This window comes from Durio zibethinus, chromosome 16 (genome assembly GCF_047325235.1).
Source record: "Durio zibethinus cultivar Kanyao isolate XHJ-2024 chromosome 16, ASM4732523v1, whole genome shotgun sequence".
Classification (NCBI taxonomy): Eukaryota; Viridiplantae; Streptophyta; class Magnoliopsida; order Malvales; family Malvaceae; genus Durio; species Durio zibethinus.
This window is the reverse complement of record NC_143177.1, coordinates 4,903,378-4,928,169: the sequence shown is the minus strand read 5'-3', so window position 1 is coordinate 4,928,169 and position 24,792 is coordinate 4,903,378. Positions and strand designations below refer to the sequence as shown.

Sequence of the window (24,792 nt, the reverse complement as noted above, 5' to 3'; positions counted from 1 at the left end):
ACCCATCATTTGACTTTCTTCTTTCTGGACACATGTAGACCGCACTACATTTTCAATACAAATTCAATCAATAATTTTGTAAACCTATTTATTTAATCAAGACAGGAAGGGGAAGATTGTAAATATGAAAATTGTGTGGCATGTTATACATGAGTTTATTTATAATAGATCATCGTACTTGTGTGAATCAAATACATAATTGTGATACAATGAATTTCATATTTGTATTTAGAAAACAAACATCATAATACTTCAATATGACCTAACAATTTGGATTTATAACTGATAACATTGGCATATTAAAATATGAATGTTTGGTGGTCAATGTTGTATGTGTCTTCTTATAATGCAAATGATATAAAACAAATTTATACCAATAAAAATAAACCAATAAATCAATAAAAAATAACAAATATCCAATAATACTACCTTTACAGAAAAAAATTAGATCAATATAATGTATATATTTACAACCAATCAATATTCTCTAACATCAAGGTTTAGCAAATGATAATAAATAATCAGATCATTCTTTGCAAACTTTATCAAGTTTGTATTTTGTGAAGCTTCCTTTATTCTCCCACTATAAACAAAAAATCCAAAGTCAATGTTATTAAACATGCACAAACTTTAGGTTTTTTTATTGAAAGATATTACTATTATATGGAATTAATACTAACCTTGAATGGTGTGCTCATAAAATCATATAAAACTATCTCCCTCTTGAAACGAAAGACATAATATCTACATTCAGTAACTCCTAGTTGACAAGATACCTAAAAAATAAATTTGAGTGGCATGGTAAGCATTTATCTAAACAAACTTAGCATAAAAGAATATATTTCACACTTATCGGTAATGACACCTAGTTTATCTTTCTACTCTTATCAACTGCATCTATTCTCCTAAATTGAATAGAAAAATAATGATAAAAAATAATAAAAGTAATTATGAAGAAACACAATATAATCTAATTATCACTTATTAATAACATGTAATACATCTTTATTAAATTATTAATATTAAGTTTAGGCATCATCATTGGTTGAACGGAGTTAAATAAGTATGGCATCCAAGAATTGGTATCAATTACAATAAGCTACCAGTGACGCTTGCAAAATAATAGACATGATATAAAAATATTAGGCATAATATTAGAAGCCATAAATGATGCAATTTTAGTAGTACGAATAGAACTTACGCAGCATTATGAGGCACCAGAAAATAATCAGCCCATTTTTGCTTGCATTGACCCACATGATGACCACGAATAATGATAGTGCCACTCTCTTAACCAATCACATTTAGGTCAACAAACTTGAATCTATAGGTCATTTGTCTTGCCTTGATCTCTTTATATAGGAGGTTACATGATAATAATCAATAGTACTAATTAGTAATATACCCTAATATAGAATAATTGATATTGATTTTGAATATTTAAATTAATTGATAAGCTAGCCTCATATAGTCAATAACATCATAAGTTGATATCTCATCCAAGGTACAAAATGCCCCAATCTTAAGCCCTCTAATGTAAGAAATGGATAGATGATCAAATAACCTATACTTGAAGTCGAGGGTAATGACATTTCCTTCGAAAAATGATCAAGTGTATAATTAGATAACGCATTAATGATAGCCTTTGCAAAGGTCATCGTTTGAGTCCTAACATCTTGATTTGTGATATAATGAGCTATAAGTATTAAAACCAAATCAAAAAATATAAAATACAAATAAATATTGAATGAATAAATAAAATGAAAATAATGATTATTATCGGAGTTTGGGTTTGTTGCATGACTTGATTCATGAAAGCATTTCCCTATTGGATGTTGGCAACAGACTAACTTTCAAGCATGTTAGGCTATATTGCTGCTAACATCACCTCCAAAGTTATGAGTCATTGTTGTTGATCATTCATGTGTTGCTCTTACTGATCAAGTATTTGTTGTTGTTGTTAAATGATTGCTTTGTATTTTACATTTTTCATTAAAGGGGGTTTGGGTTGATTACTAAAAAACTTTGATGCCAACACAAATCAACCAACCCTTCAAACTCAACCACATCTTTCTTTATATCCTAATGTTAAAAACAAGAGATCTTTGCCATAACTGATTGATAGTTCACCCTATTCAAATTTAGTAGCAAATTCATCCGAAACACAAAATGTGGTTACATAACAAAAAAGTTATACAATATATAGTCATGCATACAAGTAAAAACATATCATACATGATAAATTGATAAGTTATACTTACAATCTTTTTAGCTATATCTTCAGTTGCTTCATCTACAAATGATCCATCCTTTAGCATGTCTTTTTTTCCACACATCTCATCTAGAAACTTCAATTCTAGAGCTAGATGATTCTTGAAAAATTAAGGTGATATAAGAATCAAAATCTATGTTCACATGTTTGTCTATATTCATATATGAGTATAAAATAAGCGTGTGAATACTTACAAGATCATGCTTGACATTTGCATAACCTTTTTCTCAATGTTCGATAGTGATATACTTATTTGGCTCAAATGTTCTTTTGTTATTCTTTGATTTTTTGAAAAAAAAGAACAAAGGTAAATCACATATTAAGATATCGAATATATTACATAAAATATTATAAACAATTTACAAACTGGCTATGCATACCAAAAATTTATCAAATAAACAATCTTAAACAAACTACATCCGCTTCTCATAAATGATAACATCTATATATGTGATGAAAGATCAACCAATAAATTAGAATTATCAACAAATGGTAAAATATATTGGGTTATCAATGCTTTCCTAACCGATTGTAACAAAATTTTTTTATACTTATTTGGGATGACAAACCATTCATAATAAATTTAAAATAGTTAGTATGAACACATTAATTCAATTCAATTTCTAAATGAACAAATATTTGGATATTGTTCAATAAACATACTAGAATTGACTCACATAAACTATCATTTTTATCATTAAAAACTATCTGTCAATTATGATACGTAATAGAAATACTATACCAGACAACTGTTCCAATGTGACTAGCCAACTTTGGAGCTCCATCCAACACAAGCTACCCACTTTGATTGAACTCGACGTGAATTTTCATCTCAATTGCTTTAATTTGTTTACCACGTCCTCTTTCTTTTCTTTTTTTTTTTCACTACGGGTGTGTCTCTTTCGTGTTCAGTAGTATGAGACATATGTTCTTCAGATTCTATAATACCTATGATTTTGATCATAATTATATGAAATACACCAAACTGTTTCTTTATATATCATACAGTAAAAATAACTAATATCCATTATAGTTAATAGACTAATATACATAAAACATCCTAAAACCAATAATATTATATAGGTACAAGCCATACTCTATTTCATCATATCATAAGAGTTCCATACAAAAAAATTTAGTACAAATATAACAACTATTTTTCACAAAATATTTAGCAAACCACAAAACTAAAATCAAACAACAAAGAAAAAACCCTACATGTAATGAAAGGAGGTTGTGCGATGTAGGTGGTGGTAGAATATGTATTAAAATGCAAAAATATAAATATATATAGTAAGGAAAGATATAAATGACATATATAGAAGAATATAAATAGTACAAAAAGATAAAATATGCATATACCGACAAAAAAAAAAGTGCGATGGCATTGAGTGGTTGAAGGTCGACAGCAAGAGAGATGAAGAAACTAAAAGGCAAAGTAAATGAGTTGATGGGTTTAGGGAAATACACGTATTGCAACTTTTTATTGTTCAACTGTATTAACCACTTGGTTTTCCAAGGTTCAAGTATAGGGAATGAACCTTTTAAAATGAACATTTAAGGCATTTGTTTACAGAAATGCCATAAATAATCCTTTAAATTTTTTATAAAAGGATCATTTAAGGCCTTTTTGCACAAAAAACACCTTAAATGATCCTTCAATTTATTTGTAAAAGGAACACCTTAAATAATCCTTTTATAAAAAAAATAAATGATCCATAATATAAAAAAAAATAAAATGATCTTTTAAGGCATTTTTTGTATAGAAACACCTTAAATAATCATTTTATAAAAAATTTTAAAGATCCTTTAATTTATTTATAAAAGGATTATTTAAGGCATTTTCTGTACAGAAACACCTTAAATAATCCTTTTATAAATAAATTAAAGCATCATTTAAAATTTTTTTCATAATATAAAAAAATTAAAGGATCATTTAAGGTGTTTTTTGTATAGAAAACACCTTAAATAATATTTTTATAAATTAAAGGATAATTTTTATATGATCCATAATGTAAAAAAATAAAATGATTATTTAAGGCTTTTTTTATAAAGAAATGCCTTAAATGATCCTTTTATTTTTTTATAAAAGGATCATTTAAAGCATTTTTTTATAGAAACACCTTAAATTATCTTTTTATAACAAAACAAAAGGATCATTTTTTATTTTTTTCATGATATAAAAAAACAAAAGGATCATTTAAGGCATTTTTGTACAAAAATGCCTTAAATGATCCTTTTATAAAATAATAAAAGGACCAATTAAGGTGTGCAAAGTGATAAATGCATTAATTGATCTTTTTTCTAACAATTTTTCCTATCAATTTTTGTTACTCAAAAAAGTGCCAAATGTCTCAATTAATGATATTTTATAAATAAAAATAGCAATCAAATAAAATATTTGTTTTCTTTTGCTGCTAGAAGTATCATTTGTCGTTTGGGTATTTATTATTTATAAAACAAAATGAAAAGTTTCATCATACATATTAAGGAGATTATGATAATTATAAAAAAATTAATATATGTGGAATCTCTCTAACCAAACGAGTGAATCTAAATATGGGATACTTTAAAAATAGAAAAAAACTCTGGGTATCACACTTTCCCTCAAAATCCAAGATTTTGTAAACCAAACGCCTCATAACGGTATTTTAGCAATTTAACACTTCCCAAGGTGTGATTTGGGTTTTTAATACATAAAAAATTATCAAATATTATAAAATCCTAAACCAAAAGTTTCCATGAAAATTCAACTTTGAAAAGGTTGAATCATGAAATACCTTCAAAGGGTATTTTGATAATTTTATCGTTCTCAAAGTGCAATCAAAGTTTTTTATGCTTTAAAATCACAAATATCATTATCATGATTGATTAATCCCATTTGGTTGTGAATTTTGAAAAATTGACCAGAGTTGAATCCGATTTGACTTATTTTGACTAGTTTGATTAGGATTAACCATATTTGACCTTGAGGCATTTGAGTGAAATTGGTCCAAAATTTGATTTTAAAAACTTCTCAAAATTAATGAAATATTGAATTTGGACTAGGTTGGATTTTAATAGGTTCACAAAGGGTCTGATTTTTCCTAGACAAAATTAGGTATTTATAAGTATGAGTTGATTTTTAGATTTAAAGATGGTCAAGCTTGACCAAAACTAGCACTACTTGAAAGGCAACCCAAGTTTCACTTTAATGGTTTATACATTTGTTTTTTTTTTCTTTTTTTATTTTTAGGACAAGTATGCTTTGATATATTTTTTTTGTTTTAATGTTTTTGTAAGGTGATGCAAAGAGATGCCTCATGAAGAACACAAGGATGATTCGGCCTTAAAGCAAAATTTTATTAGAGTATTTCATTTTCCTAAGGGCTTAATAGATTTGTTTTGAAGTAGTGCTTAATGTAAGTGTGGGGGAAAAAGAATGCTTTTTAAACTTAAATGATTTTTGAAATCTTTACCCATGTTGCTTCATATTCAAACCAATTTGGCATGCTAACTTCTTTATTATGCAAGCTTAGTTAATTTAGCATAAACTTTTTAAGATTGAGTTGAGTATGATTTGAGGATAACTACAAATGTGGGGAAGTAATGAAATTAATTCATAAGTATGCTTTTCTTTGGATATGGTTTTTATGCATATGCCTTTATTCTCTTTCTATGAAATGCAATAATTCTTCTAAAGAGTTTTGTGATGTTAAGTTGTATAGAAATTTGAAGAAAAGAATATTATTGTAGAATTCACCTACTTAACTCTCAAGGTAAAATTCTAGACTATATTTGACTTAAAAAATGATCTAGGCATTTCTTTGGACCGTTTGAGCCTTATTTAAGCCCTCCATTAATGATGCATCCCTAATACCTTTTATTTTTAGCTTTATATATTATCATTTCTTTGTTGGTAGTGCTACTTCAAATTCTTGTCTTTGAATGGTCATTCTTGGGGTTAATCTTAGCCTTTTGGTTTTATGAATCTCTTTTTGCTCTTATTCGATTGAATGCTCTCCAAAAGTGCTCTTTCCACTTGTATTTGCATCTTTTCTTCTTCAGCTAATTTTTCAATGAATTCATTAGGATCCTTCTCATATTTTGTAGGATTTTCTTCCATTTCAAACTCCTCTCCTATCTTCTCATAGGTTTTAATACTTTTAGGTATTTCAAGTGCCATATAACTAAAACTTCCCAAATTTTCCCTTTCATACCTCAATAGCTCATCATCCTCCATTGGATCATCTTTCCTCACAACAAAACTAGGGACATTTACCAATATAAGGCTCATCCATAATGTCCTCATCAACATCATTATCTTTAACATTTTCCCTAAATGAGAATATAGGATTGCATACTTCCTTTCCTTATCTCTTAAAGTATGACTCAATATTGCCAAGTAAGGTTCTTACAGATCGATTGGCTATAGGTTGAGTGAGTTGACACAACTTGGCTTTGGATGGTTTTGTTGGCCTGCATTAGTTGGGTTAACATTTCATTAAAACTTGTTTTCATTTCTTAGGGTGGGTTATCGGTTTGTGGGTTAGAGTAGAAATTGTTTTGGTTTGTGGGTTGGTGGTTGGTGGTTGGGTTGATTCCAAGAAAATATAGGGGGTTTCACCAACTTGGGTTATATGTATTACTATAAGGGTTATAGTTAGGCTTGTACTATTGGGCATATTGAACTATTTCTATCCTAAATTGGTACTTTGCACTAAAGAGCAATCCATCACATATATCACAGGAAGTAAAAGATTTTGAATTGCCTGGACAGGGTTGGTTTGGGATAAGGCTCCTAAAGTTTCAATCTTTTTGGTTAAGGCTGCCAAGTGTGAAATTATGGAAGTAAAAGTGTCTAACTCATAAACACCAGTAGATTTCTTATTTGCCTTTATTTCTATACCCCAATGATAATTGTTGTTAGCTATCTCTTCGATCAACTTATGAGCCTCCTTAGAATTTTACTTATAATGGCTCTTTTATGAGCTTTATCCAAAGTGGTTATCATGGTTAGAGTGAGACCATTATAGAAAATCTAAATTTGTAACCATTAGAGAAGACCATGGTGCGGACACTTTCTTAATAGTTGTTTAAATCTTTCTCACGTATTATAAAAGTTTTCGCCATCCACTTGCATAAAAGCAGTGATTTCATTCCTCAACTTGACAATTTTTGTAGGTGAAAAGTATTTCACAAGAAACTTTTGCACCAAATCTACCTAAGTTGTGATAGAGCTAGATGGTAGTGAAATTAGCCAACTTTTCACCTTGCCCTTGAAAGAAAAAGGAAAAAGTCTTAGTCGTATTACATCATTTGAAACACCATTGCATTTAAATGTATCATACGATTCTAAAAAAATAGATAAGTAAAGGTTAAGATCACCATTTGGTAAATCACCAAACTATATAGTAATTTGGATCATTTGGATTATCAAAGGCTGGATCACAAAGTTATTTGCTTGAATGGCTAGCCTTCGTATGGATGGTTGGAAACCATCGACATTAAGAACTACATAATCCTTCATCATTCTTTGTTCTTCATTGTTTGCATTCACTATTGGTGTTGGTGTTGGTGTAGGTGGTACTAATTGCTTTTTTGTTTGTTATCTAAAAGTTCTTTCAATCTCTTGATCAATAGGAGCTAGGTCAACATTTTTAGATCTGCACATACAAACAAAAAAAGATTAAAGCAGATTAAAGTAAATAAAAGTAAATGTTTAGATTACAAAAGAGTAGAGAATCCTTATTGATATTAAATTGAACATCGCTATAATCCCCAGCAACGGTACCAAAAACTTGATTGCCTATTTTTGCAATGTCTACAAGTGCATAGATCGAATCATGTAATAAAGCGATAAGTACTAGAGTACCATCCCACAAGGATTATAGAATAGATTGTTAGGAGGATTCAAATACTAAAAGTGATAGAATAAACTTTTATATCTAAACTAAGAAAACTTAGGTTGATTTGCGAAACAAAAAATGAAATATTGAAAACAATTGTGTAGACTTAGATTTTAATTAACCAACTATCACTTGGTAAATAATAAGATTGTTGCCAAATTAACAAGATCTAAAGAAAATAAGAATTAAACTTTGGAAACAATAATATTAAGAAAGGTCGAAAGTTTAGCAATATAAAACAAGATTATATGAACCAAAACTTAAATGAAGGAAGCAGGATTGCTTGATTAAAAACTAAAAAGAATAGGATGGGAAGAATGATTGTCAAAACTATAAAAACTTGTAAACAATATTGTAAAACCAAAAAATGTGTATGAAAGCTTTATAGAAAACTAAATTCTGCATGAAAAAATGCTTTGATTAAAAAAAAGAATTTAGAAAACACTTGTATTGGTAAATCTATCACCTAAGCCAATTAAAAGAAAGCTTAAAAGACTAAAGACTAAAAGAGAACTAAAAAAAAAAGAAAAGAAAAATGTGAGGAATGAGATAAAATGCTTGAGATATGAACTAGCCTCTCTATTTATGGATGGAGGGTTGACTAGAGGGGGATAAGGATTGCAAGATCAATTCCTATTCAAATTCTAAAAGATAAGGCTCATATTCATCTTTAAGGAAGCATGGCCAAATAGGACTCTTGGCTTTTAAGTGTCTTGGTCAAATAGGGGTCTTTGGGATTTATCTTGGCCATTCATCATCAAATGCATATCTTGATCTTGCTTCATGATAGGTTCTATTAGAGCTTGGGATCTAAGACAAGATATTTGATTTTCCTTTAATTATCTTTAAGATTTATCTTGCTAAAGTTCTTCTTCCATCATAGCTCTTTAAATAGGTTATCAAATAGTCATGGCTAAATTCAAACATCTTTGGCCAAATGCTTTTAGTGTACTTGTGTGCTTAAACTTCTTCAAGTGTGCTTGTAATCTTCTTAGAAGTTGATTTAGCCGAATGTATGTATCCCACTGCAAGTGAAATTCTTCAAATGTACATCACATCTTCTTGGAAATGATCCAGCCAAATGGATGCAGAGTCTTTATGAATGTAAAATTCATCTCTTAGCCGAATGGAAGGCTAATAAGGTTCAACCACTCATCTTTATTGCATGGCCAACTATTATCTTACATGCCTACATGTATGGATTGCATATGAATCATGTTCTATGGTCTGAAACCTTAAAAATCAAGAAAATAGCATTAATAGCACCAAGTTTAATCAAAATTTAAAATTTTGCACCCATTTTAACTTGTAAAATTACTATAAATTTAGTTGTTATCACACCACCACATTTAAGTCTTTACTTATCCTCAATCTAAATTCTCAAATCAACAAAACTAAACATCATTATATATACTCACAAAGTCAAATTTTCATAAACTTTTATTCATGTACTATCGCATAAAACAAAATTAACTATAAACATAGATTCATAAGAAATTTCTTCAAAAAACAGGCTCTCAATATCTTATAATCTCTATACATATGAAATTACTCCATCTTTGATTCATACATATAACTCAAGTAAAAAGAATGTAAAACATTTTATCACATTTCAACTTAAAGATAGAATAAATTTCATATGTAAGTTCTTTGTCCCTCTCACTAGTGTTAAACTTATGTACTTGACTCAAGATCAAAAGATCTTTTAAGCTTGTAATACACGGTTTGGGTCAAGGTAGGAAAAAGGAAATTTAGGCTCAATAACCTTTGCTTACTTCTTGAAATTTTTGGACTAAAGATTGAACAGTTGAGAACTTTTTGACTTTGAGGCATTAACTTATTTTTGGTATTTAATTAATTATTTTTTTTGCATAGCCATTTTTAGCTTTATTTAGGCTTTTGCCTAGCTTTTTCCTTTTCTTTTGCCTATTTTTTTTCTTTTTTTACATTCCTTGTGCCTCTTTTCCTCCCAAATAAATAATGTCCAAAAACAAGTAAGCATATTGGGTTAGGTAAAAATAAAAAATAAAAAATAAAAAAGAGATAATAATCAAAGAAAAGTTTTGGGTTTATTATTGTGGCTAAAATAAATAAATAAAGGATAATATATAAAGTTCAAAATAAAATGTAATAGGAGTGCATCAGCAATTTTGGACTTTCCTCTTAATTGGGTCAAACCCAATAGTTTGGTAATTTTTTAAACTATTTTGTTTGTGTGTTTTTTTCATTTAATTTCATGCATATTTATGTTTGATCTTAGGTGAGTACATGTTTTAACATCATTAAGATTACCTTAATTAAGTGACGAGGAAAATCTAAATGAAATATGGTTTCAAAATTCAAATAGTTGGATAATTTTAAAATTGTAAATTTAATTTTCTATCATTATTTGTATCATGTACATACTCTTGTATCATATACATTCATAACAATAAAAATAAAGCAAAATTTAAGGATGAGATACTAAAGAAATCTAAATAACGATTTTTTAAAAATCTTTAGGTAAGAATTTTTTTTTAAAATACTATCAAAGTATTTAAGTATTTAGAAAAATATTCAATACAAAAAGCTTTTCATTTACTTTTTTTTGTTTTAATTAAAAAAATGAAAGAGAATGGGAAAAAGAAAAAAAAGTTTTCTAAAAGGAATAAAGTCACATTTAATATATGCACGAGCATTATTTGCACATCATACGCATTAATTAATTTTGAAAATTAAACAAACTTTCGAGGTTGGGATTTTAAATAAATACAAGTATTGATTCCTGAGAAATCACTAGATAAGAAAATCTTTTTTAATATTACCAACATATTGAAACATTTTCAGAGTTCTTCAATAAGCATTTAGTTTATTTTTCAAATAAAAATGATAATGGTAAATTTTTTTTAAAAAAATAAAATGTTGTGAAAAAAGAAACAAAGTTAAAAAAAAAAATTGTAACAGCAAAAAGAGCTATGAGAATTATTTTCTTACATCAAAATCAAGACTACTTTTGTTAAGATTAAAGGATGACACAAAATTAATTAGTACCATTTTAAAACTTGTATTGTGGGATTGTTGATCCTTTTTCACATATAACTATACTTCTAAACTAAAATTATTTTCGCAAACAAAAAAATTAATTTTTAGATAAATTTTTGTCATAACGTGTAAGTTTGAGAACTAACCCATTTGACACAACACATGAAATCATCATCAATCTTTTTTAATTATGTGTGATTAAACACCTAAGTGAATTTATCTTTTCTAATTATGTGAATTTATGTGTGAAAATCTTTGGATAAAAAGTAAAAACTAAAAAAAATTTAATCAAATCAAATTATATATTTTTATTAATTTTTATATAAATTTTAAATTTTTATAAAATAAAATTAATTATTTTATATTTAAATTTATTTTAAAATATTAAAAATCATATTAATATAATACATAAAAAATAAATTTTAAAAATAAAAAAATTAAACTAAATTAATAAAATTTAATTTAAATCAAATTGATTTTAAAAAAAATCAATTTTATTTTATATTAAATTTTAAAATTTTATAATATTATATATTATCTTAAAATTCGTACCCAATCTGATTCAAATTGTTGTCAGTTTTAGTTACGGTAATCTCTAGAATTTTATCTCATTTATCCTATTTTTCCCTTCTTCTTTTTTTTTTATATTTGAGACTAACAAAATTTTTTATAACGAAGGCCTAAAACAAAATGAATAACCATAACGATATGACAAGGAGCAGATAAAGAGTTGAAAGAGGGAGACCAGAAAGTTGAAACCCGGCTAACTTGAAACATAGCCTTTTGATGAGAGCCAGACGGCTCGTTGAAATATACAGTAACAAAAAATTGGTTGAAAATTATCTAAAGAAGTTGGTAAAGTGTGTTTTGTGCAACGAAGACCACAACGTACAGACAACTGAAAAGTTTCTCACATAAGGGGACCCTACAAGAGCAAGGATAACATTGACCCAGACGTCTTTACTCTAAATCCCTATTCAAAATCCTGGCAGTTTCTCTAGGGGAGTCATCCTTCTCAGATCCTTCCAAATCCCACCTACAGCCAGATGCTCCATCATTCCTTGATGCCCTTCCTCCTCTGTCATCTCTACATCTTTTATCATCCTTATCTCCTGAGCCTCTGTAGCCATGCCCTGCTGCATTAGGATCATATGCCTGATTTGCCAAATACGAGAGAGCAGTGACCACATCCCCAATCAGAGGACGTGCGGCAGCCTGCTCTTGAATGCACAAGGATGCCACATCTAGGGCTTGGTAGAGACCTCGCATTGGATATCGTCCCTGCAATCGTGGATCAGCCAATTTTGAAAATTTGCGGCGGTCATTGAATAATGGACGTGCCTGTATATAAATAAAGCAGGAAAAAAGAAAACCTCCATTATTAAATAGTTTTAGCCATTACTTGCTTCACTCACACCAACTCTCCACAACATGATAGGCCAACCAAACTACAAAAACACTTCAAATGTATTACCCATGTGACAAGGTTCTGTTCCCCGTGGGGTTGGGTGCTGTCAAATGCTTTCCGTCCAGTAATTAGCTCTAAGAAGACAACCCCAAAACTATAAACATCAGATTTCACAGTCAATTGACCAGTCATGGCATACTCAGGAGCACAATAACCATATGTGCCCATAACCCTGGTAGAAACATGTGATTTATCTCCAAGAGGACCAAGTTTGGCAAGCCCAAAATCAGATAACTTCGGGTGAAATCCTTCATCCAGTAATATGTTGGAGGACTTGAAGTCCCTGCAAATAACAGGAGGGTTTGCTTTATCATGGAGGTATTCCAAACCTTTAGCTGCACCAGCTGCTATCTTCATTCTTGTGTTCCAATCTAGTAGTTCCTTCTCAGGTGGAAGATCTGCAGAGAGATTAATGACAGATTAGATTATAATCGAGTTTGCTGCTTCCTGCTATATAATATCTGTATTTATCTGGCAGAAAACAAGCAAAATATGTCCAAGGGCATGACAATGCAAATCCTGCACGCATCCATCTGTATTAACTTAAACCAGAATTCATCCAACGATAAGATGCGACAATACATCATCTGTCTCAAAACAGATCCACAAGACATATGGCAGCATGCGAGTAAACCACAAAACAGATCCATTCAGAGAATTCTACGGTCATAGCTTACTAGTAGTTCCAACAATAATTAGGCTTTAGTCTAACGTTATAGCTGGTTGGAAAACTGTAGTTGAAAAATTAGGGTTTGAAAAACCATGGTCAAAAGCCACTTTTTGCTTGTTTAGGCTGAAAATGTTCACATCGTTTGGCATAGCAGTTGCAGTGCAAACCATGGTTTTGCATGTCAACCACAATGCCAAGCTCAACCTCAATCTAATAAAATATAGCTGTCAAATAGCCAAGTCACAAGGTCATCTTGAACTCATGTTGAAAACTAAGGAGTACAACAATGTCCTCGTCTCATAGATAGCAAAACTCAACAGACTTGGATTCCGTTAAAACTTTCCAGTATGAATTCTCAAACTATAAAGTATGGCAGAAAAACCCAACATGACAACTATTCCAACAAAGTTTTATCCAAAATTATAAGCACAAACATTAATGTTGCAAGTACATTACTTTTAATTATAGAAATATATTAACCTCATCAGTACATACATGTAAAAACCACAGCTAAGTATCTACAAAGTAAGATAAACAGATTAAAATATATTTAAAGCCACAACTAAGTATCTACCATGCAAGATAAACAGATTAAAATGACTTGACCGTCCAAAAACAGATCAGATGCATGAGTACATATAGAAAGGAGACGAAATAAACACTTCACCACTCCCTTTTCTCTTTGTTTTTGCTCTAACTCTATTTACACCTATCTCTATTGGTAGTCCACAATAATACAAGCTCCTATGACACCTCAAATAGATTTGACACTATATCAATAAAAAATATCATGGAAAAACAACAAGAGAATAACTGAAGTTGTTTTATATAGAAACAGTATAAGAATATCTTGTTATTAGACAAGAAAATGTTTAATTTGACTTTAACTAATCGATAACAGACACACACAAAAAAAAAAAAAAAGAGAGTGAATAATTCAGCAATGCCCTAAAATATTTAAGTAATTTATTTAAGGCTGTTATGAATAATTATGCTAATGCTTTACTTGCTAACAAAAAGAAATTATCTTTGATAACTAGAAGCATAGATAACTACAAAGCCTCATGGGCAATTATTTATCATTTATTTCGCATGCTGTTAGAAGCTTACTTGAATATTACTGACTTTTTAAGACTAAAAGAAAACAATAATATATTCACCACATGAGAATGAATGATAAATGCCTAAATTTGAAATTTGAAATGATGTAAAAGTTTAAATATTTTCTTCTAGCAAGATGATCTCATGTATTGTCCAACTTACAAAAACAACAGGCATGAAAGATGACCAAATAATATGTTCTACCCAAATCTGTTAGCAACATATCCAGTCAAAGATACTCATTTCAGTATCTTTGGATAACACTACCTACCTCTTCAGAACAACATTGTCTCCAATGAAAAATCTATGGAGCTAGAAAAATAATGTCTTCAAAAAGTTTGTAAGTTCCTTACCCTAACAATGACATGCTACACCAAACTCAAAGTGCTAAAATTCATAAGTTGAATATAGCTTTGTCAAGCTCTAAAGCTTGCCGTAGGAACAGTTGCTCTGGATAAAATTTATTGCGAAAAAGAATTCATATCATTAGAGCACCAGAAATGCACCAAATATTACCATGAAGGTGATCTTCCAAGGATCCCAAGGGCATGAATTCATAGACAAGAAGCCGCTGATCTCCATCAGCACAATAACCAATCAGGTTAACTAGATTAGGATGATGAAGAACGCTTAGAATGAGAACCTCAACCAGAAATTCCCTGTTACCCTGGAGACCATTTCTATCCAACCGTTTGACTGCAACCACCTGAAAAGGCAAAAAAGTATACATCTAAGAGACATATGGCATGAACTCCTCAAGCCATAAAAGGTATAGCTAGTTATCCCAACTACTAGAACCATCAATTTGTGTAATTTAAGGAGAAACCCCAGAGATCCTCTTTCAAACGTTTCATACACATGTATGACAATCTTGCTACAAGGGACAAAAATAATTTTAACAGACATAAACTTTGTTATACCAATTGCATGGTTAGATATAGACCCAATAATCTAAAACATGACATAGTAACAAAACCCAAAAACAATATAAATAAACAACAAGAAGATGACACGGTTTAAAATTTTAACAAAAACCATATAAGAGTTTAATAAAACCAAACAAATGTATTCCATGTTTTCTGTCAACACACAACATTCATGTAGAACACACTATGAATATATGAATTATCAGTATTTTACACGGATTGAATATACAAATTTCCAAGTCTAGTTAAATATCCATAATATTAATTTTGTAGAGAATAGGGGAAGGAGAGGAGTGTCCACGTGGCACCCCTCCCTTCATTCTCAACCATTTCATTTTTATTTTTTTATTTTTTTATTAAATCTATTTTTTTTAACATTTTATTTATTTTTTATTTTCTTATTAGATAAATTTGTAAAAAAGAGTCAATAGATGTAAGGATGATGAAACGACCCTTATTCGATTGGTTTTGATTTGTACCAATCCAACATAAATGCATTTTTTTCTTTAAATCAAGATCACATTGAGGTTTTATTTTATTTTTTAATGGAGCCAGGTTGGAGATGGATTTAAGGTGTCCTACCTAGTCTCGAGTATCCAAGTGGCACCTCTCTTTTTTTTTTTTTTTCCTTGGTTTTTTTAAAGCTTTTACCTTTTTTTGAGTTTCTTTTTTTTTTTTTTTTTTTTTTTTTTAATTTTTTACTTTTGTTTTATATTAGATAAAATTTGCAATAAAAAAGTCAATTAAAATAAAGATAACAAAATAACTCGTGCATGATGAATTTATATTCATCTAGATCCAATTGGTGTGCTTTCTTTTAATTTGAAATAGTTGAATTGAATTTTTTTTAAATCAAGTTCAGGTCAAAGCAAGATTTTGAATATTAAGTCTCGACTTTGGTATGTATAAAATATATATTTTATTATTTATTTAATTCTATATTTGTATATATTATTAAAAAATATTATTTAATATCTTAATTTAATAAATTTAAGTACCATCCCATTTGCCTTTTTTTCGTTTTCTTTGTTTTTTAAAATTTTATTTATTAGATAAATTTTATAAATAAAAAATCAATTGATGTTAAGATATCTATTTTACCCAAACCCGATGGGAAATCCAATTTTTTACCGAAATGAGGATGGGATGGGTATTAAATTTTGAGGATAAAGACAGGGATGGATATGATTTTAAATTTTTTATTAGGTATGGGTACAAGATAGATAATATAGCACCCACTCCATACACATACCTTATATATATTTATATATATTTAATAAATTAATTTTCTATTTAATAATATAAGTTTTATTCTAAATTAATTAGAACTAATATATTTGTATTTAAAAATATATATATTTATAAATAAATGTGCAAGATAAAAATAAAAAATCTTTAAAAAATTTATTATTTATTATTTTTTAAAAAAGTTACAAGTACAGAGATTATCCATATCCATTAAATACCCATGGGAATAGGGATGGGATGAATTTAAAATATCCATTGAGTATAGATATGGAGATGAGCATAATATAAAAAACTAGGAATGGGAATGGAAAATGCTTTACCTACTTCATATCCTACTTATTAACATCCTTTTAAATGAATGTAGAAATAACAAAACAATTTATATATGATAGGTTTCAATTAACCACGATCCAATCAATATATTTTTTAATAAGGATTGGGTTGAGTTTTGCTTTTTTGAACAATTTGAATCAAGTCAAGATCGGATTTGGGGTGCTTTGCCTTGACTGTCCTCCAAATATATAAAAGAATATATTTTATTATTTATTTAATTTATATTTATATATATTATATTAATAAAGATATCATTTAATACTTTAATTTAATAAAAAACTACATTTATATATAATTAAGTTATAATTTATATTAAAAAAATAAATACACTTATATTTGTCTATATGTTGTCATCCATTAAAACTTGCCATAAAAATTTTACATCTCTCATATTTAAGACATAAACATAATTTAGAAAAAATAAAAAATTATCCCACAATGAAGTGCGGGTCTAATTCTAGTACTTCTATAATATTTCTTCTGTTAGAAAATTAGTCTAATAATAATAACAGATGCTGCATGCAGCAATAGAATTTTCAGACTCATCCCAGACTTCAGCTACATCATGACAACATCAAGTGGAGGATTTAGACAGAAAAACCACATTTTATCAGCAACAGACGCCAGGAGGATGAATGCTGCTCTCTTTTACTAGAGGATCAACCATACTCAGATATTAATTAGATCATCTTCAATGGATAAAACACTATAGATTGGGAGTTATCAAATTTAAGAGCTGCATCCAAATTCAATAATTTAACCTTTCAATAAACGTTCACTAAGATTGAACCAGTTATAGGTTATTCAAAAGGAGCTAGATGAGAATGCAAAGCAAGTAATTTAGAGTATTTGAAAATCCTGAAGAAGAGAGCAAACTAACTATAGTTGGTAATTTTACCAAATACATTCTTAATGGTGAAGTTGCCAATTTTACTAATGCGTCATGTGCTATGTTAATAAATGTTAGAATCTTAGATAAAACGTATTATTTTATTTACAGATACCCAGTCTTCAACCCCAAAATATCAATATAACTTCTATGAATGGCTGAATGTAAGAATTCCTTTCAGAGTATAAGATAGGAAACAAGGTTTGAGCAAACCAAGTAAAGTGGCTCAGCTTAATTATTGCAGCTACATTATATTCATATGCTTTAAATATTTTGTGAAAACATTGCAACAATAATACGATTACCTGACCAGAACACTCGAGCTGCCCTTTATACACACGTCCAGATCCACCTTCGCGTAAGAAAGATTCCGGCATGAAATTCTTCGTTGCAGCTGCAAGCTCACAAAAAGTAAAAGTTTGAGCAGCGATTTGGACACCAGGCCCATCCCTGGGGCTTGGTAGTTCCCTTTCGGACCCTCCATTACCTCTTGATCTAAGCCTGTCCCCACCTGCCATGTCCACCAAAAATATACTATTAAAGATCTAATTACCATTTTAATGAATAGAAACAATTTAAAAAGAAATAAGAATACAATCTCAATTATCAAGATCGGTTATTCGAGAAAAGACACAAATTTTAATTCCCAAGGCAATAATGAGCCCCATAAAGCTATAATTTCAAAAAGATGGGCTTGCTTATCATACTAAGTAAGCTAATTTTAGTTTAAGATATTGAATTACAATCAATTACAAGGCGTCTATATAATGGATATTGAATTAATTACAATTTTTTCAACCTAACCAACTATCAAACAGACCAGTCAAGTGATCAAGATCATCATTAGATCCTAATTCCTTTAGAAAACAACATCAAAATCAAACATGTATAAAACACTGTCAACAATGAAAAAATTTTAGAACAAAAAAGCAAGCATCATCATCAAAACATAGCAAACAATAAGGTAATTAATATTTAAAAATAAGGTAATAAATCAGAAAGACCCAGATCAGATCAAGAAATAAGGAAATTAATTTTTAAAAAATGTTTTTTTAAAAGCTAACCTGAAGATAAGCTGGAAATGTTAGAGTAAACGGTTGGTCTCCCTTGCACTCGATCATGGTTCTCTTTGACAGGATTTAACTTCTCTTCTTCCCTTGAATCGAAACAAGGAAAACAACCCATCCCTTAGAAATCAAACCCAACACAAAAAAATTCTTCAAATTTCTGAAATGTATCAGATTTACAATAATAATAATAAAAAAAGCTTAATCAACGTGTCATATGCAATCCTGTTTTTACAGAAATTTAAAAAAGACAAAGAAAAAAAAAACTTTTTGGGCATCCTCCTCTCTCTTCCTTTACCCGATCAGATCAGCTAAAACAAAGGATGAAAAGAATCCAACTTCCAAATAAGAATAAGAAAGCAAATGGAAACAATTTAAAAAAAAAGATTTTTTTTGAAGGTAAGGAAGAAATTATAAAGCGTAACAGAAAAAGAAGTAGAAGAAGCCGGCTTTTGACCTACAATTAACACAAAACTTAAAGCTTCCACGAAATCTCTTTTTGACCATATATATTCTATTAAAAATAGAACAGTTCTAGATTTTCATTTTACTTCGTAGATATTTTTTATATTCGAAAGCTGCAAGCGCGTTACTGGTAATCCTACAATTTATGAATTTATGTAATATAAAATAGTAAAAATTTGTATATTTACATTACATTTTATATCAAAATTATAACTTATAATTTATGTGGACATTAAATATATTTTTTTAATTTTTATTAAATTCATGTTTTTCATTAAAATTTTAATTTACATCACTTTTTATATTATTTTTTGTATTATTTTTATATCATATTTTGAATTGTTTAGTCTAAATAAGGTTCAAATTTTTTTGCATTGTCATTTCTATTCTTTATATTTTTGTTACAAAATTTATTAAATGAAAAAGGAAAGAAAAAAAGGGAAATGAAACGCATATAACTTAATTAGACTACTTGTCTTTGTTTATAAAATTAATCTAAAAAAATCAAAAACAAAAGAAAGGTGGGAAAAAGGTTAGAAAACAGTGGAAAGAAAAACTAAAAATGAGTTTAAAAAAAAAAAAGAGCTAATAAAAGGTGTTACATTGAAAGCTCATATTGAGTTTAAAATATAAATTTTTTAAATTAAAATAAAAGAATTATTTTATTAATATAAAACATATATTTATAAGTAAATTTAAATAAATAAAAAACATATATTTTTATACAGATTTTGAAATGGATTAGAACAAAACATGATAAATACAATTCTGACCCAATATTGCTTTCCTTAAAAATTTTAACCCATCTTAGTTCAATTTAGACTTTTACAAGTCACTCTTTTATCATATTGAAATAGATCGAAATTCATAAGATACGGATTTTTCTGACATATTTATCGATTATCACATTGCATTTTAAAATTTATCCAATTAAAAAATACAAAAAAGGTAAAAAAAAAAAAAACTCAAATGAAGTACCACATAGACACAAAATTACTTTTATTAAAAAGAAAAAAAATTTAAAAAGTGGAAGTAAACAAATTTAAAAAGAAAAAAAATAAAGGAAAACTTATTATGATCCTACATGAACATCCTAATTGAGTGGGGATCCATCAAATATAAATCGTCTTGTCATCATTATCAATAAGCTTCTTTTGTTAAAACATTCATTCAATTAAAAAAATTGAAAGAAAAAAAAAGTAAATGGGGATCTTACTTGAGCATTGGTATCCTATTTTACACAAAATTTATCTAAATAAAAATAAAAAATTTATAAGAAGTAAAAGCAGAAAAGGAAATAAAATATAAAAAGGTACGTTAAGACTTCAAATGATGATAAAACAAAACTTAAAATGAATTAAATTTATATAAATGAATGAAATAATTTATAGATTACATATCAATTGTGTACAAATATAGTATTTTTATTAAATTAAGATATTAAATAATAATTTTATTAACATAAAATTAAATAAATAATTTAAAATATAATTTAACATATATAGTTAGTGCAAGATGAAACACCGTAAAGCTATTTTTAACTTAACAGTAACTTTTTATGTAAAAACTTCAATTTGATCCCAAACAAAAAACGCATATATTAGATCCAAACAAACCGAAATCTATTGGATACGAATTGTTTTATTATTCATACATCTATTAAAAATTTTCTTTAAAAAATAATTTACCACTTGTTATAACGTGCATGTATCAGAACTAACCAATCAAAGACAATACATGGAGTCATTACTAATCTTTTTTAATTAGATGCGATTGGTCACTTAAATAAATTTATTTATTTTAAGGTTATCTTAAACTTCATAAAGGGTTCCTTAAAAGAATAAATTATGGTATTATAAAAAGAATTGGGTTTAAGAATTCAGTTACATGTAAAGAAAGTTATAATACCCTTACAATGCCCATCTTAAAATGGTATCAATTAATCTTACATTATTTTGTCAAAGCCTTAATTCAATATAGTCATAACTTATTCCTAATTCAATTTTATTATTTTTATTAATTTTAATATTTAAATATTGAAAATATTTTTAGATTTTTTCTAACACTTTGGTCAACCCCCTAAAAATATTTCTCATCTCAAAAGTATTCAAATAACATGCTTATTTCCTTGAAAAACCTACATCATTGGATTTATTAAATATTTTATGAGAAAAGATTAATTTAAATATACAAAGTAAAATATATAATTCAATAAAATATAATAGTCATGTAATTACAATTTATCCAATAATCAATCATGCAATTAAATAAAATCATAATTTGTTCCAAGTTTTAATTCTTTCCTAATTAGAAATAAATAAATTTTCTTATATTGAGATCAATTTCTAATCCTCCAACGCTTTGATCGAATTTAGAAAAAAGAATTTTTTAAAAAAAAATTCTTTCACCTAGAAATTTTTTTAAAAAAATTGTATGGGTGTAACTTCCTCGAAATTTCATCATTGGGTGAAATTTATTTATTTCTAATTATTTTGCAAATTAATTTTTACAAATTGAATAAGCAAATAAATGTTAAATAAATAAAAAAGCACAATAAGGAAAAAAATTAACATAAATAATCAAACTAAATAATCCAAAAACAAAGAAAATAATATATAAAAATAAATATAAAATACAAACAAAAAGTAAAACGAGAATAGAAGAAAAAGAATAGGTCAAATGAATTGAACTTGCCTGAGTCACTGAAAAATTTAACCAAAAATTTAAAGTACTCAACAAAAGAGAAAAAGAATTTTAAAAAATTCCTTGAACAATTCACTAAACCTGATTTTGATTTTTATTTATCCAAATCTATTCTAAATCAAATCTTTCTCCAAATCAAAACCTAAAATCTAACAAGAACTCAATTTCAAAAAATCCCAAAGATTAAAAGATCACCATAAAAAATTTTCTACATTTCTCCCCCTTTTTTGTGTGCTTGATTTATCTTTTTTAAATAAATATTTAATCCTAACTTCAATAGGAGTCCAAATTTAAAAACAATTGCCCTAGCATATTTTTTACTTGGTTTCAACCTCAAAAATCCAAATAAAACACACCTTTAAAGATTTCAATCCTTTTTCAATCCCAACTCTTTTTTAATTTTAGACTCTCTCCTTTTTAAAGAATCAAAATAAAAAATAAAATAGAAATTTAACTTTAATTAAAACCTCAAACTAAATGGAGTATCTATAGTTGCCTCCTTTTGCGTATTTTTTGTGTAATAGGAATTATGTAAAGACATGATATCCATTACATCCGGATTTGATATGAAAGAAGAAAATTCTAGAGATTTTCATCTAAAATAAATATTCACAATTTGCCACTAAAATTAAAGAGGTCGTAAATGAAAATTCAAGCATTCATAATTTGAAATTCAAAGATTTTTAACTTGAAATTTAGAGGCTTGCAATTTGAAATTCAAAAACTCTTAATCTAAAGTTTAAAGATTTATAATTAAATTCAAAGGTTTTACAAATAATTTCAAAGGTTTGCAAAAGATTTAAAATTCACAAAAGATTCAAAGATTCATAAAGAGCTCAAAGATTCACAAGAATTTAAAGATTTACAAATTTCAAATATTTGCAACTAATTTCAAAGATTCGCAATTATAAAATTTTGCAAATATTTTGCAAAGATTCACAAATGAAATTTTAAAACTTTGCAACTGAGATTCAAAGATTCACATTCAAAATAATTTTTGAGATTCACATCCAAAATTTCAAAGATTCACATTCAAAAAATTAAAAGATTCTCATTAAAAAAATGTTTAGAGATTCTCATCCAAAATTTTAAAAATTCACATTCAAAAAATTTTAGAGATTAACATATAAAATTCTAAGATTTGCATTCGAAAAGTATTAGAGATTTACATCCAAGATTCAAAGATTCACATTAGAGATTCAAGTATAAATTTCAAAGATTCACATTCGACAAAATTTAGGGATTCACATTTAAAATTTCAAGGATTCTCATTCAAAAAATTTTGGAGAATCACATCCAAGATTTTAAAGATTCTCATTTGAAAGGTTCAAAAAATTTCATCTAAAAAATTTTAGAGATTCACATTCAAATTCAAAAAGTTCACATCTACCATTCGATGTCTAAAAGATTCACATTAGAAATTCACATCTTGTGGCCAAAAAAACTCTTCTAAACAAAGGCTCAACAACGTTAAAATCTTTTCAAAATATCTTTTCCGTCCACTTAATTAAATTTTTCGTAATCGAGAATCACAATCTTACCAAATTTTTGATCTAAAGGTTAAATCATATCTTGAAAATTTTTTTTTGTCCAAGGATCTATGTCTTCGTAAAAAATCTTCTCAGCCTTTTAACTGAGTTTTATTTCAAAATCTAGAACAAAACTTTCTTATACTTTAAATAACTATCATGAATGTAAGGCATGTAATGCAAATGTCAATTAATGTCATGCAATTCTAATTGTAGTAATAAAGTTCTCAAGCTACCTTCTTGTATTTCCATTTTCAACTTCTCAATATTAATAATTTCACAATTTAAGTCATAAATTCCATCAACTGATCAATTATCATTCTCATCATTTGATCATAACTCGTAAGTTCTATTAACTAATCTATTGTAATTTTCATCATTTGGTTACCATCTTTGCCTTTTTAGATCATCTCTTCAGGCTTTTTGGTATTTTTTGTTTGATTTTTTTTCTTGCCATTGTCATCCTAGATTTTTTTTCAAAAGAATGCAAAACATTATCATTCATTTATTTGTCATCATTCTAATTTATGACAAATATAATACAATCATACATTTTCTCAATTAATTATGAGAATGCAAAAAATGGTAAAGAATAAGAAAAATTAAAAGAAATGGGTATTCATTATTGAAAAGAATAAAAGAAATCTAGTTAAGAACAATATAAATATGAATAAAAGCAAATCATTGTGACGGTTTGAATGGGATACCAATATCCAAATAATGAATATTCAGATAATTTTAAATTCTAATTCAAAATTGTTTCTCAAAAACTCATTCCATTAAATTCCTAAATCATTTTGAGCTTATCAACCCTTACCCTAGTTTAGTAAGATCTTTAAATGATATTGATCTTTTCAAATTAGATACTTCCTACCTAAATAGCTTTTTCAAGTTTTCAAATTAAGTATTCCTTTTTCCTCTTTTTTTTCTTTTTTTTTTCATTTTTCATATCTTTCACATTTTTCTTTCTTTTCATTTCATTTCTTTTTCACTTCAATCATTGTTGATATCTCCATCTAACTTCAAACCAATCCCAAAATATTGGAACAAATCATGATCTCATTGTCTTATCACAAGCATGCCTCAGTTCAATATCTGACTTGTTAATTCAAGTATTCATATTTGATCAAAATGGACTTTTAAGGCATGTATCATAGGCTAAGGTTAAGGGTTATAAAAAAAAAGATAAAATAAGCTCAAAATATGTGTTTA

The 24,792-nt window shown here is 27.7% G+C and overlaps 1 protein-coding gene and 1 non-coding gene across 3 annotated transcripts; one reads left to right on the top strand and one right to left on the bottom strand.

The window, feature by feature from the left end:
• The first annotated feature begins 7,314 nt into the window (after positions 1-7,314).
• LOC149514231 (small nucleolar RNA R71) lies at positions 7,315-7,421 on the top strand. Its single transcript, XR_016328865.1, has one exon. It is a non-coding gene; the product is annotated as a small nucleolar RNA R71 (small nucleolar RNA).
• A 4,512-nt stretch (positions 7,422-11,933) lies between these two features.
• On the bottom strand, positions 11,934-19,414 carry LOC111291239 (serine/threonine-protein kinase PBS1-like). 2 transcript variants are annotated; one of them, XM_089745212.1, is made up of 6 exons: positions 19,345-19,414; positions 18,881-19,003; positions 18,122-18,327; positions 14,937-15,126; positions 12,656-13,047; positions 11,934-12,522 (listed from the first exon to the last, which is right to left on the bottom strand). In XM_089745212.1, exons 1-6 carry the CDS (start codon positions 19,388-19,390, stop codon positions 12,142-12,144), a joined length of 1,338 nt encoding a protein of 445 aa, XP_089601338.1. In that variant the 5' UTR covers positions 19,391-19,414; the 3' UTR covers positions 11,934-12,141. The 2 variants fall into 2 exon arrangements, with proteins under 2 accessions (XP_089601338.1, XP_089601339.1); XM_089745213.1 differs by lacking the exon at positions 19,345-19,414 and adding an exon at positions 19,182-19,293.
• Between the last annotated feature and the right edge of the window lie 5,378 nt (positions 19,415-24,792).

Excerpts from the sequence above, each read along its gene's own strand:
- LOC111291239 (XM_089745212.1), bottom strand. The coding sequence starts at position 19,390 with ATGGTCAAAAAGAGATTTCGTGGAAGCTTTAAGTTTTGTGTTAATT. Across the intron at positions 19,004-19,344 it reads CTTTAAGTTTTGTGTTAATT|GGATGGGTTGTTTTCCTTGT; the intron begins GTAGGTCAAAAG and ends TTGATTTCTAAG. Across the intron at positions 13,048-14,936 it reads CTTGGAAGATCACCTTCATG|ATCTTCCACCTGAGAAGGAA; the intron begins GTAATATTTGGT and ends ATCTCTCTGCAG.